The 14,601-nt window shown below is 36.5% G+C and overlaps 1 protein-coding gene across 1 annotated transcript in view; it reads right to left on the minus strand.

The window, feature by feature from the left end:
- Window positions 1-14,601, minus strand: part of LRRC2 (leucine rich repeat containing 2) — a 67,904-nt gene that overhangs the window by 38,633 nt on the left and 14,670 nt on the right. Inside the window, exons 3-4 of the mRNA XM_030005731.1 lie at window positions 8,091-8,301; window positions 261-417 (exon numbers count right to left, since the gene is read on the minus strand). Coding sequence (XP_029861591.1) covers window positions 261-417; window positions 8,091-8,301 — 368 coding nt within the window. The remainder of the gene's footprint in view (window positions 1-260; window positions 418-8,090; window positions 8,302-14,601) is intronic.

The raw sequence follows: 14,601 nt of genomic DNA on the forward strand, positions 1-14,601 counted from the left end.
AATAACTGCCTTATAGTCAGATAACTATAAAATGTGTCAGTTTTTTCCCATGTTTGAGACATACTACACACATGGTATTGCATACAATTAAGCAAGTATAATTACAGCCACAGACCTGAAAAAATTTAGAGGGGACTGTTCACTGGAAACAAGCAAGACAGTTATCAGTAAATGAGTAAGAATATTCATGGATGCTCATTTCCCTGCAATATAGTTAAATGGTGTAGGTATAAATAGCTGAACATCTTGAACCAACTTACCAATTTCCACTGGGAGATGGTTGATTTGATTTTTTGACAAATCCAGTACTCTCAGATCTTGAAACAATGCAATGTAGGCTGGAATGGTTTGTATCAATGTATTGCACACATGCCATTCTTTCAGATAGGTCTGTTCTTTCAGAGAATCTGGGAATTCCTGTAAATTAAATAAGAACAGATAAACAGAAAGCATCAAGTTAGTATTTTGTTCTACCATGTTTCTAAATACAGGGGGGGAAAAGTCCACAGCCAAACCTCAACACTTTGCCTTAAGTATCTTCATGTTGGACAGCAGTTTGCCAAACCCTCATGGGAGCTGTTTGCTTTTGAAGGGCATTGCAGCTGCCTGTCACCACATAGTCATGTTTTAACTGTTAATGCAATCATTTGCTCTAAAACGGAAACCTATCTGAAGCACTCAACCTGCTTGGTGTCTCCCATATCATCTCCTTTTTCCAGCTGGAGGATTTCTTTGAAACACATTTCAGTGCTTTAATTCACACATCAAGATGTAGTAAAATGCAACATGGAACAGAAGAGTGGGTGTATGGAGAATACCTAAATAGGGTTTGCCACCCAAAAAAAAAAAGCTTGACTACTTTCTTAATACCTGCCAGTGTTTCAAAATTTGTTTGCCAAGATGGAACACAGTCCAAGGAACAGAAACATTTCAGATCGGATACACACATATCACCTCTTGAAAGTCTTTTTTTAAATAGGTGACTTAACTTCCTAAGTTATTTCAGCAATGTGTGAGATTTTTTACTAAATTTCTTCAGGAAGAATAAAAATACTCAATTTTTAAATCTGTCCAATGGTTGCAATTAATTCTTGCTTTAGTCATGCAGAAACCTTTTCTTTAAGAATTCTAGTATTGTTCCAAACACACAGCAAATAAATTTGCTTCTGAGTAATTTTCAGACTATTCTGTTTGTTCAAAATCTCCAATGTACAACAGTTACAGAAACTAAAAGTTTTAAAGCCTTTAATTCTTACAAAATTGCTTTAGTTAATTGGTATTCAGTTCAGATGTAGACATCTTTCTTTGAATTATGTCACCAAATTTCTTGAACTTGAAACAGACAAAAATCAATTCATAAAGTTGAAGGTCAGATCATTTAAACTCCACTTTATAAAGCAGCACATAATTTACCAGTCTGTCCTGAGTTTTATGTCACTATGCATTAGTAACACCTGGAATAAATAATCTGGATGAAGTGCTATCACTAACTTTGCTCCACAAAAACAGATGTAAGAGTTTCATCCTTTAATTCCTTTATAAATTCCAAATTTGTTTCCTCCTCATGAAGAATACGACACAGTAAGAATGACTGTTTTTCTTACAGAGGACATTGCCCACTTTTTTTTTCCCCTTCTAGATTTAATACATCCCCTAAGACATTAACAAGAGTGATGCATTTTAATTGTTTTTTATTAATTCTGGAATTCTGAACTAGGAATAGTGCTAATTAAGCTAAATTTAAACATCTAATTGTAATTAAAGATATACTGGACTGTTGATCATAAGATGTTCTTTCTTTGGTTGTTGCTGCTTCTAATTTCAGTTCTTTTCAAATTTACACATGTAGACACATAGCCTATATATGTACTTCTGCCTTGCTACCTGCCCTTCCATATTTGATATGGATTGTTTCATTTCTTGCTTCATTTTCCCACTAGGTGTATATTGCATTGTGATCCATCTTCTATATTTGTCAGTTTATGGCAGTTAAAAAATAAAATTCCTGAAATGCCTCAGGGCTGGTAATGAGAAATCTCTCCAAATTTCTGGAGTGGGTTTCCACTCCTCCACCTTCAGTGCTGCACATTTTTCTGCAGCAAAATAAAAGAATAAATACCAACTGCGAATTCAATTAGTATTGTCTTTCCCACCTGTACAGAATTGAAAATACAGCACACAGGGGATAGCATTTAGCTGGAGTGTCATAGATGCCACCGTAGGGAAGAACTCTGATTCACAGAGAAAGCAGGTGCAGAATAGTCATACTGGAGGGAAAAGGATGTCTGGGTAACAGATACCATTTGCCACTCTATTTCTCCACAGTCCAAGTCTGTCTTTGTTGTTCTACTGACCTACTGGGTTTTTGCACTTTATTGTCATAACAGACCATCTCTAGCTCCCTACTGGCAGAAACAGCAGGGAGCAAAGGGGAACGCTTTCCCCTGTGAAGCCAACAGCCTTGCTGTTCTCCCAGACTGTAGGGGGTATCCCACAAACTTCTCCTTGATACATTGAAAACAGTGCAGCACACAAAGCACTGCCTCAGATTAAGATCAAATTCCATCATAATTTTGGAAAAATTAAGCAAAAATATTTTTGAAATTATTTATTATTAATGTAAAAAAGATTTTTTAAAATCTTTGCTTCTCTATTAAGGGTGTTTTAAAGCACCAAGGTATTCTTGTGCAGCAACTGAAATTAATTCAACATGACCTTAAAGGAATGAAAGGAGGTTACATTCTTCTATCAATTGCCCTAACTTTTCTTTCTTGAGATTATTTCTTTATATCTTATAATCATATTTACAATTTGCAAATGTAAGTTTACAAATACTTTGCGATAATGTGTTTTTTTAGCATTGTCCATGTTACAATACATCTTATTTGTGTTGCTGTAACATAAATTGATGTGATATTTTACTTCATTTACAAACTAGATAGGGATGGGAACTGAAATTTGCACAAGCTTTACGTTTGCTTTACTTTCTGATTCCCTTGTGTTCTTCCGTAATCTGCTGCTGCCACGCTAAAGCTGGCAGCCTGCTGATAAATTGCTCCATGAAGACTGACACTTGGAGGATAGCCAGTCTTTTGCCTTTAACAGCAAAACAATACCTCAAACTCCTTTGATTTTGGGGAGAGAAAAAAAAAGTATTAAAAGGAAATAAATAGCAAACCTACAACCATTGCTGATTATACTGTTTCTAATTAGGAGAGAATTTACCTGCTAGACATGAGACTGAACAAAAACTGTGATCAAAGCTCTAAGAAGTTTAAATTCTGTTTCTTTTCGAGCTCTGTAGTTTTATCTATCTGTCATGGGTCAACCCAAAACCTTGGATCCAAATCTCCCTCATCTTTGAGAAAGTTTGGAGCTAGTTCCAAAACCAGTATGTCTCAGAGCCACCAGTATTACTTGACTGGGTCAGGAATTAATATTTTTTGTGGGGAAAAAAAAAGTCTCTAGAAGTTAAATAAGCACAAGAAAGATTTTCTCTGTCCAGTCAATGAAGCAATTCTACTTAACACTTTGTGGCAAATAAATACCTCATTGTTACTAACAGGTGGGAATAAAAAATGGAAATTATCGTGAAAATACACAGCATGTTAGACAATAAAACCAGGAGTATTAATACAAATGTAGTAATTAATTTGCTGCTTTTTTCTGTGACAAAAGTATATGCAAGAAGGTCATGATTTACGACTAAAGAATTTTACCATTGCTCATTCATTTACTTGTTGTGCACATTTGACATTAAAGTTTTTTAAAGTAGGTATGCATCCAGATCCTCTGCTTAGGTAATGCAGCACAGGCAAGAAGAGTCCTGCTCTGTATTTGAGTGAACATCACCACTTTCCCTCTGCCAATATTGATATCACAAATTCAAAAGTTTGTTTTTCCTGAGTATTTTCTGAAAATTATTTAAAATTCACCGATCCACTAGAGAATAAACATTCATTAGTTTAGGAGCAGAAAGTAAACACTCAGAGGGGAAAAACAGAGTTAAAGTGAATTCATTGAAAAATTCATATGAATATTCATGGCATTATTTTGCCACAGTTTTCATTCTGCTCTAATAGCAGTGCTATTTTTCTGAAGAACTAATTTAATTCAGTAGCTACATGTTTACATGTACAAAGGATCCCAATTAAGTGTTTCATCAACTCTCCATTATTCTCTCCTAGGCAACTGGTTCAACCATACAATTCAAGAGTCCAAAGTCCTTATACAATTCCTTTTCTTGGTGGGATTGCCTGGAAAACTCTCAGATAAGTAAAAAGGTTTTCTGAAACATACCTTGGGAACCTCAAATTACTTGTGGCACAGTACACCATTCTCGTGGTGTCAAGTCCCAAGGGTTTTGCAAACACAGGAGGATTTAGGAGACTTGCTGCTGGGGCAATACAACTGGCTTCTGCCCATTTTTATAAAAAGAGAAAAGCCTGTCTGATTTCATTCATAACATCAGATTATGAGACTAGCCCATTTGTTATAACACTTTTTCTTTCCTAAATACAAATATTAATTCATTACTGCTCCCAGCTGGCAGAAATGCACCACACAGGGGTTTAGACACTTGAGCCATAAATAATTAGTTGGTATGTAAAAAAGGAGGCGAGGATGACTGAACTTGTCACACAGCCTCTTCCAGGCAGAACTCTGACAGACAAAGGTAAAATTATCTCATCACTGCAATTATCAACCACTGCCCACAGCCAGAAGCTAACCACCCTGGACAGGCATGGCCAAACCAGTACCCAAGTTACAGGAAGACTTTCAGATTCAGAGGGACTCACTGAGTATATGTTCTTCAAGCATAAAGGCTTGATACTAATCCTACTTAAAGCATCGTAGTTCAGATTTCCATTAAGTTAGTGTGACCATGCTGTTAGAAACTGTTGTGGGTTGAGACGTCTAGAGGCTCAAACTGCATGTCTCAAAAAATTAGCCTAAAAGTGAATGATAACTAGTAAGAACTAACAATTCACAAGGAATTATGGATCTGCATAAACAGAATACAATTTAGCTAGTATTCTGTCTGTATTTGTCTAACCTAATATTCGTTGTATGAACTTTATCTTTCCTCAGATATGTTAAAATAATTACTTTACAAGTACAAAGAACAGTGGATCTCCACTTAATGAAAATATATTATCATTTCAATGACATTTAAGAGGTGGGAAAAAAATGGCACAGAGGTCCTGAAGGAAGGAATTCCTATTAGGAATTCAAGATGTGTGATCTGCTCTGATTTTCTCCCTTACAAAGGTTCTCAGAAGGAGATCTGAGATTATTTTTAAAAGACCACTATCCAGGTGATTTTCGAAATAATTGTCCAACCTATGCCAGGATATGATGGAGTGTTTTACAAAACCCATTTTTAACCTCATACTTAACAAAGCAGAACCAGTGGGGCATGGATATGTAGCACGAGACAATAGCATCTTTGTAACATGTCTACATTTTTACCATCTAGACAGCCTGGGCACTGATCAGTGCCCAACACAAGCTACCTTTCTAATTGACTGCAACACAGGCAAATAACACCATTAGTTGATTTGTGGACTCAGCTCATTTGCTGCTGAAGTTTCCAATGAGAGCCCTTACTTTGAGACCTATGGGAAGGATGTATTAAAGCAACTTGCTTTGATCTTGAAAAATCCCTATGCTGGGGATTACTCCTCTGTGAGACTTAACTTCACAGCATCCAGAAAGGGAACTGGTACAGCCCATAAGCAAGCCCTGTTCTCAAAATTAAATCTGTAAGTCATACCAGCAACCTACTCGGATTTAGCTATCAACTGTCTAGAGGATATATTACTGCTTCATTGATGAGAGGAAAAGAGAAACATAATAGAAATACTTATCAGCTAAAAGCAAGTGAGATAGAGGATTCAGCAGCTAGCTCCCAAATGGACACTTCACAGAGCTGTGCTGTTAACTGCTGCCAACGGTAAGTGGCCAGCCAACAGCAAACCAAGCTGGTCATGTGCCTGTCAATCTGCACAGGCAATCCCAGCTCTGACTTCTAGAGTCTGAGTGTTTAATTGTCCGAATTTTTGACTCATAGATGTATTTGTGTGCAAAACATTACAAAAACTATACCACAATTGATAGCACAGCTCCCAGCTACGTAACATACAGGCTTCTCTGAGAAAATGGTCACAAGTCCACAGATCTTTTCACATGCAAATTGCCAGCCTGTGCAGCTTTGGTTGTATAGTCTGCAAATTCATTTTGCCTAAGTGCACTTTTTTGTGAGAGAGTAATAGGGGAAAAGAGTGTCATGTGTGATTCTGTCTTTGGTTTAGAAGCAGCAGTTGAGATTAAAAAAAGCAAAATAAGTGGTCTGATTTGTATAACCAATATAATTTTTACAAACTTTCTGCAATAAGGTGAAGTACACTTCTTTCAGGACTTCATCAAGTGGATTTTCACATTTTAAAATAATTTTCAGCTGTAGGAGACTGGCAATGTTCTTTCTTTGATTTTGAAGGAGCGTTGGTCTTCTCTAAATAAAGCAGCTTGATTTTATCTTCATCTGCAGACACCTGAACTATGTCACAGTATCTTGTTGAAACAGGAAGCCGGCTTTAACCAGGCTAGAGCTGGACAATGAGGTACAATGATTGTGTGATATGGCCACAGTGAGCATATGATACAGAGAGAGAATCAAAGTGCATGGTGGCTAGAAGTGTACTGCTCAAGGTGGCATAATGTACATAACAGCACACTGATATCTCTTAAGTGTGATCTTTCAGCATGCCAAATTGAAATTAAATGCTCTGGAAAACAGAGCAAATTATGTATGTTTGATTTTGCCTCCTAATGTAAAGCCTTCTTTATGGTGACAAAGCAAAATGTTAACAGTTTGGCAAAAGAGAATAAGTAGCAGAAAAGTTTAGCTATGCAGCTCTCTGCTCCCTAATGCACTGAAAATATTTGCAGTTGCTACTATATTGGTGTCTAAGGAGCTGTAATACCTCTTTTTTTTCCTCCTAAGGTACCTTCAAAGTTTACAACACAGGAAAGTGTGCAGTATAAGACTACACAGATTTAACATCATTTTCAATATCCAAGGTTCTTGAAAGATGAGACATGATAGCTGTCAAGCAACCAACCCTACCACAGGAATGATTGGCATCAGTTTAACAAATAGTCTCCTTGGATGGGAACCAGGGTTTCCTATTTTCCATAAATTTCCTCTGGTTTATGTTTATTCAACAAAGAACTAAAGTCTGAAAAAAAAAAAAACCAAGAGCTGAAAAAGAAAACACCTTTATATCCAAGATCAAATCTGGGACAACATTATGTTTCAGGTCAATCAAAAGAATTGTTTTAGTAAAATTTAGCCATTTTAATGATTGACCATTTAACTAGCATTTTTTGTATTGAAAATCTCAAAAATACATTGCAAAATTATAAACTATACAAAAGTCAGAATTCTGATTTCTCTTTCTCATTAACAAAGTAGTGTATATTCAAAATACAGATCAGTCAAAGCTTTAACAACTCTAGAAAAACTTCAGACCAACACTAATTCACCTTTTGCTGAATTTCAAAACAACATTAATTCAGAGCTCACTTCCAAACTGCTATTCCACATCAAACACAACTGCAAGTAAAAAGTGCTTTTTTCAGCAAAACCATTGTGGATTGATGCTATTATTAGTTTTGATTTGAACAGAGCTTGAGAAAAATGTTATCACACCATTAGAGCAAGAAGACAGATCTCTGAGTAGAAGAGATCAACAAGCCAACAAAGCTGAATATTATTTTCATCTCTTTCCACCCATTGGGGAATTTCAGAGAAAGATACCTTATTGCAATATGATTGCTTATACCAAAATATTTGAGAGGGCTAAATTACATGTATCAGTAGAGAATTTAAAATAAGCATATTTGAAAACTAAACCACTAGTTCAGGGTAAGATAGGAAATGTTTTTATCACTTCTAACACTATGAAAAAGCATCAATTTCATATGCATTGGCAAAAAAAAAAAAAAGATTTGGGGGATATTAAAAGTTACAGTGCTAAGTTACCCAAATTCTTTAACAATAGAAACATATTTTCCATTATATTTACCATCCACTGCTCTCCAGAAAGCTGAAAAATAAACTTGTTTCTTTCCTTATTTGCTTCATCTGACAAAGTATGCCTCTTCCGGAGCTGAGGAGTCTTTCCATAAGTGTCCAAGATCTTCTCATCGGTGTTTACAAAGCCATTCTTGAGATATTTTGATTGAGGAATGCCTTTCTTCCGGCACTCTAGTATGAAATTCCATTCCTGCTTTATCCTGAAACAGTGCCAAAAAGGGTTTATGTGAATCAGCTGAAACAATATGGCAAGTAAGTCTTGAAGTTTGATCTTTGTTTGTACAAGTGCTTAACAAAATATAATTATTCACCTAATGTATTGAGCATTTTCCATGTACTGAGCATTTTCAAAAAGAAAAAAAAAAGCATTCCTGGAGTCATGCTTAGATTTTCTAGACTTAGATATAGATTTCAGATGAGCAGGTTTTCATTTACTGACTATAAAACAGTGACACCCAGGGAATAACAGAAAAGTGGAGACTGAGCACACTGTCACAGAAAACAGCATGAATGACGCCCTTTATTTGAATAGCGTGAGAAATACATTCTCACAGAACAAGTTATATGTATAAACAAAAACAAGGACCCAGTGATATATGCAAAATTTTTCAGTTGAAAAAAGTCATTTTAGAAAGCAAGAAGTTAGAAATATTCCTTTTTCCCTGCCCTTTCCTGTTCAAGTATAATGATCTATTTTCATTTTTCACACATTATCCTCCAATATCATCTTAGAAGGTGGAGGTAAAGGTCAAAGTTATCACATGCCAACTAATTTCAGATTCAATTTCAGTGTAACTTTAGGCTCACCTCCAGGGCAAACTTTTACCCATATAACTTCAAGTGCAAATTCAATCCGATATAATTAAGCATTGCCAAAAGCACGTGCTTTAATTTAAGAGAGATTAATTTCAGCTTAATCAATTAAGGAACAGGTTGATTAACTGAAGCAAGCCTTCCTTATACCAAAATAAGACTCTGCAGAGCCCCTTGCATCATAAATCTGATGTCACACTTTGAATGCTAGATTCTTGTGGTACATGAGATTCATTTATGTGATCTCCACCCTTTGGCAGAAATTTTAAGCTAAAGACTTGAAGAAAACTGACAGGTAAAGAAGGGCACAAAGTTCAGGATAATGTGCTTCCTAGAGAAAGTAAAAAAATGGCATGGAAAGAGAATCACATGCAAGTTTGTAAAGTTCAAGTAGGAAGTAACAAAATCTGTACACAAATTCCTAGCTAAGCATGGGATTTTCTCTAAAATGTTAAGATGTTAAAAAAATGGCACATGAAACAGAATGTCTGGCTTTAAGTCATGTACAAGAAATCAGTTACAAACTTCAGTACAAGAAGCATCTTCAAAACTTGGTGAAAATAAGTAATTTTTGGACACTCATAGCAAGGTATGAGATAGAAACTGCAGGGCAAGGTATAATTATGGGAATGCGATAGCATAGATTAAAAGTCATATTTGACTCAATGCTATCAAAATATATCTTTAGGGATCAAAACTGCATGCCTAAATAGGAAAGAGACAGCTGTAGACTGCCCAGCACAAATTGTGGCACTTAGTGAAACCTTAGGGGATGTTAGAAAAATCTGAAAGCAGAGAGCACAGCAACAGCAGGAGACTTCAGCCAGCAGCGTACACACAGCACATTGACACACTGCAAACAATATACACTTTTGGAAACTACATATGACCTTATCAGAGCAGCTAGCCTGAGAGACCACAAGAGGACCTGATTTAGTTTCAAGTAGCGGCATACTACATGGGTCATCAGAGAACTACAGAAAGCCCGTTCCATAATAATGACTGCAATGTATTCCCATGCAACATCTTTATAAAGAGAAAATAAGGAAAAACATCTTCTACAAATATTTCAGAAGATGAGCTACACATAACAGTGAAGTTGGTTAAAAGTGCAGCTCGCTGAGTAAAGTGCTGGCAGACTGCATGAAGACAGCATGACCTCAGAGTAAGTACATTCTAACGAAGCCACTGTAAGTATTTCTTTCTCCCCTCATTTCCAAAAATAGAAAAATAAAAGAAGATAAAATGGCATTTATGTTCAAATGAAGAAATGAGTAGGCTGTATAAGCTCTGAAAAATTAAATGTAAAAACACAAAAAAGCGAGTGAAGTCACTTACTGCAAGTATACAAATGAATAGGAAAAGGATTTGTAGCGTATCAGAAGCAGAAAGACTCTCAGAGAGATGGTGGGAGCCATAACTTATCAAGGTATGAAAGGAGCAGTGAAGGAATAGTTAAAGAAGTTATTGAGAGCTGCAGAAAAATTACTCATCCTTGGCTTCAGTTTTCATTAGAGAGATCAGTATGTTCTTTACAAGTAGGCATCTGGAGGACTTTTTGATATTTAAAGTGTCAGTAGAGGAGGCTTGAGAATAAAAAAATATATATTTGAAGTAAATCTCCCAGTTTCTCTCAGTCTCTAATTGTGGGCTGCTTTACACCACAATGAGCTGTCATATGTAAATCAGTTAGGAAGAAGAAGACTGGACAGACAAAAAACATGTCCAGCAACACATTCAGCTCAAAGAGTCCCTAGAGGGGTACTGAACCTGCTAGTACAGTCAAGGAAGAGTCCACCACCAACCCACAACATCTCAAAAACTTTTCTGAAGCTACTTGACATAAAAAAGACCCAAAAAAATAGGTTAGAGCAGACACAACTCCTTAGTCCATTTTATGATCCTTCAGCATACTGCATCTGATCCTTCTGGTTACAGAGGGAGAGACACCCAAGTACCTGACTGCACTAGGCAGCCCTGCCAAAGGGTACCCCCTCCAGCTGCAGTCTGGACATGGTCAGATGACAGAATTTTCCATACCAGCAGACATGAAAGTTGAAACACCTCTTTCAGATGCTTTGACACATGAGCCAATTCGATTTTTAGCATTGATCTTGCCTATTCAGTCTGTCATTTGAACCCCAGAGACCACCAGCATAACAGAGGGGAGAAAATGCAATAGCAAGAGATCACTAGAAAAAGCTAGAAAATAACACTTTCACATACCATAAGAAAAATAAACAGGCCCAAACCACCTACTCATCTTTTTTTCCAAAACTCATCTACCAGTGAGCACACCTAATTAGCTATAAAATCACCGTATTACTGTGCGAGGTGGGTGGCAGGTGAAGTGGGCAGTGGGGGTGGGAAAAGTAAGTTGAATGCCCAAGGAAGAGAACAACAAAAGGATCTGAACCATTAAAAGGCAGTAACCGAAAAGGATCAAAACCCTGACATTCTTTTTTTCTAAAATCTTCTAAATAATCCTAGCTTTACTTAACACTGCTGTACTGCTGTTTCTCACATCCTCCTCCAGTCTTCCAAATACAGCTTTTCTGTCCCTCTGTAAAGCTTAACTCCGCATTATTTCTCTCTCATTTCCATGGAATTCCTTCATTTTCTACCAAAGCAATAAACATTTGATCTCAGTGCATAATTCAATGCACTGAAAAAGCTTACCCCCAACATGCTTTTTTGGTATTCATTGCTCTTCACTCATACACAAAAAAATGACTGTCTTGTTCCTCACAGTATAAATTCTAAGAACATTAGAAACTTAACAAACAGAAAGAAGAGGTCAAAAAGTCTAACTCTTGATAAAAAGTAAGGCACTGAGCTGCTCTATTACACTTCAGTGCTGGCTCTGTCAGGTAGAGCCTAGGAAGACAGGAGCAGAGGGCTCAGATCTAAAATTTTACTCTCTCACAACAAGGAGTATAGAAAACGGCAAGAAAAGAGCTAAATTAAAGATGAAAGAAAAAACTGTCCTCTGCCACTCTACTGATAACACGTACAAAACACATATCTCATGAGGTCATGACAGATTGTTAGCCAAATAAAATAAAATGCACATAACAAAAACTGCTGTTAACCAAATCAGTGAAATACTGACCTCAGAAAGGCATTAAAAATTAGCCCTTGTTAGGAATTCAATGTAGATATCACGCACTGATGTGGAAATCCTGTGTTAAATTTCTTCTTTACTCGTACATTAAATGATGGCAACATGCTCTGTTTAGCTTTTAAAGAATGCCCACTTATGGTCACCAGGCTAAGTACTATGTACAAGCACATTTTGAACAGATGGGAAGTGAATTAATAATAGGCAACAAACATGCATAATTTTGTACAGTACATCTCAGAATGAAAACATGATATATCCCAAGGGCAGAGGGTCTAACAATTTATGACCCCTGCTTGCATCCTTGAGGTACACACTAACGAAATTAATCAATATGAGCTTTCCTGGCTTGGAGGTGTGACTTACATCAAGCCTGTATGTATCATTAAGCAAAGATTACAAAGCTGCAATTTCCGGGTTACAGCTAAGATCAAATCAAAGGGATCTATTCAGCTACATGGTTGTCACTCAGGTCTATCATTGTCAAAAAATTGAGACAATGGTACTTCTTAAAGCATCTTTATGAAAATAAAGACCATTTTAAGTCTTTCTCTGGTGACAATCCTCAAATAAAATAGAATTACTACAACGTTTGTCGTATCTGGAGGCTATTGCATGAATCTTCAGGAAAGACAGGAAAGGCATCTAAACCATTGTGACAAACAGAAAAAAAACATCTACACAAATAAAATCAACCTTTAAATATGTGAATATACTTTTAGAGAAATAAATTTCTTGTCTTGGCACTTTAAAGTCTCCTGATATTCCAGGAAGACATTTTCACATATGACAAACTAATGAGTTGGTTACAAAATCACAGCCTTCCTGAAGTTTATGTCTTTTTATTACTATTAAGGAACAAAATATTTTTATCTTCCTCTAGATTTTGATGAAACAGTTGCCATCAGATTAAACAAACAACTACCATTTTCAGTATTCAAAAAGCTGGTGTTAGTCAAGTCAAGCCTAATTTAGGTGGGAGTATGAACACAAAAAAAAATATTTTTTCTGGACGTAGGACCCAGATGATATCTAAGGTTCCAAGTCAGCTACCTACTCCAGTATTTCCACTTCAATCATGCAAATAGTCCAACTAATTTTAAAAAAGGCTGATTGCATGCTGCTTATGTTTGTCAAAGAAAGTTATGTTTCATAATTTTATATCTGTAACACAAAAGCACACCTGTCACTAAAGCAGACTGTAAATGGCTTAGAGGAAAGGTAAATTCTGGCAAGCTATTTCCCAATAGATTGCTGTTTTTCAGTAAGCTTTCAGGACAATACACTGTAGATATGAAACAGGATCAGCAGGGAAATGGAATATTCAAGTATTTCCATTTTGGTTAGTGCTGAACTTATCTTCGGGTAATCATTCCCCATACATTACTTCACTATTTGAGTATATCTGTAGCAAAGAGATTTGACAAATCTAATGAACCTGATGCAAAGAATTACTGTAGAATAAATTCAGTGATTGGACCCTTCAAAGAAGTGACCAGCTTGGAAAACAAGAAGCTTTCATCAGTAAGGATTTCAGAGCCATCCCAGTAAATGAGGAGTAGCTGGGTTTCTTTGAATGGTTCTTCCTTCTGCAGTTATCCACTGCTCAATGTCTGTTTAGGAGATCTTGAGGAAAAGCTATGCTTCTTAGGTAAAGAAAGGAAGTTTCATTAGATGGCACTGTTTCCTCTAAATCAGCATGGAAGAAATAGCCAGGACACTACATGGTGACACCAGTTTAGTACTCCTGGGTGATGTTTAAATCAGAATCACTAGCCACGCAGGATCATTAAATAATCTTATGGAATTTTTATAAGAGCAGTACAGTTAAACTGGAGCTCAGCCCAGACTAATATTCCTGATGGACGAGTAACATTTGCTTCAAATTCAATTGGATTGATCTAATTTCAGTCCCTCTGCCAGGCTCTTCCATGGGTTGTAAAGGATTGTGGCTGAACAGCAGCTTTTATCTTTTAACCCGTTTGCATGCATTGTATTAGATGCAAGGTCTGTATGCACAAGTGCCTGAGAACAAAGGCAAATAAGTGGTTATTAGTGCTGCAGATCTACTCCCAACTCATTGCCTATAATTTGTGTTTGCGGCTAAGGACTCCCAGCTTGAGTTTTAGTCTTACTTAGAAAAATTTCCAAATTGGGTATTGACTGGGAGAATAAACATCACAAATAAAATCTTAGTTCTGGTGCAAATAGAGTTACAACACCGAAGTTTGGCAGAGAGATGGAGACAAATCTATTTTATTAAACAAATACTTAATATCTCAGGGAAAAAAAGTCACTGCTTGTAGAGTGAAAGTTATCTTTTGACTTTTAACATTCAGGAAGTGCATAGCTCAGAAAAGCAATACATGCACATTTAGCTAGCCAGACCTTAAAAGGAAATTTCTGGAAAAGAGACACACTGAAAGAGGTGGCTGAACTGTTTTCTTTGCTGTATGTTTAGTTGGTGGACAGGAGAGGCTGTGCCATTTCACAGCAAAGATTTAGATAGCTAATCTGGACAAACAGCTCTGGCATTTCCTCACTTCAATGCTTAATTTGTCAGCGT

Source organism: Aquila chrysaetos, chromosome Z (assembly GCF_900496995.4).
Source record: "Aquila chrysaetos chrysaetos chromosome Z, bAquChr1.4, whole genome shotgun sequence".
In the NCBI taxonomy this organism is placed as follows: domain Eukaryota; kingdom Metazoa; phylum Chordata; class Aves; order Accipitriformes; family Accipitridae; genus Aquila; species Aquila chrysaetos.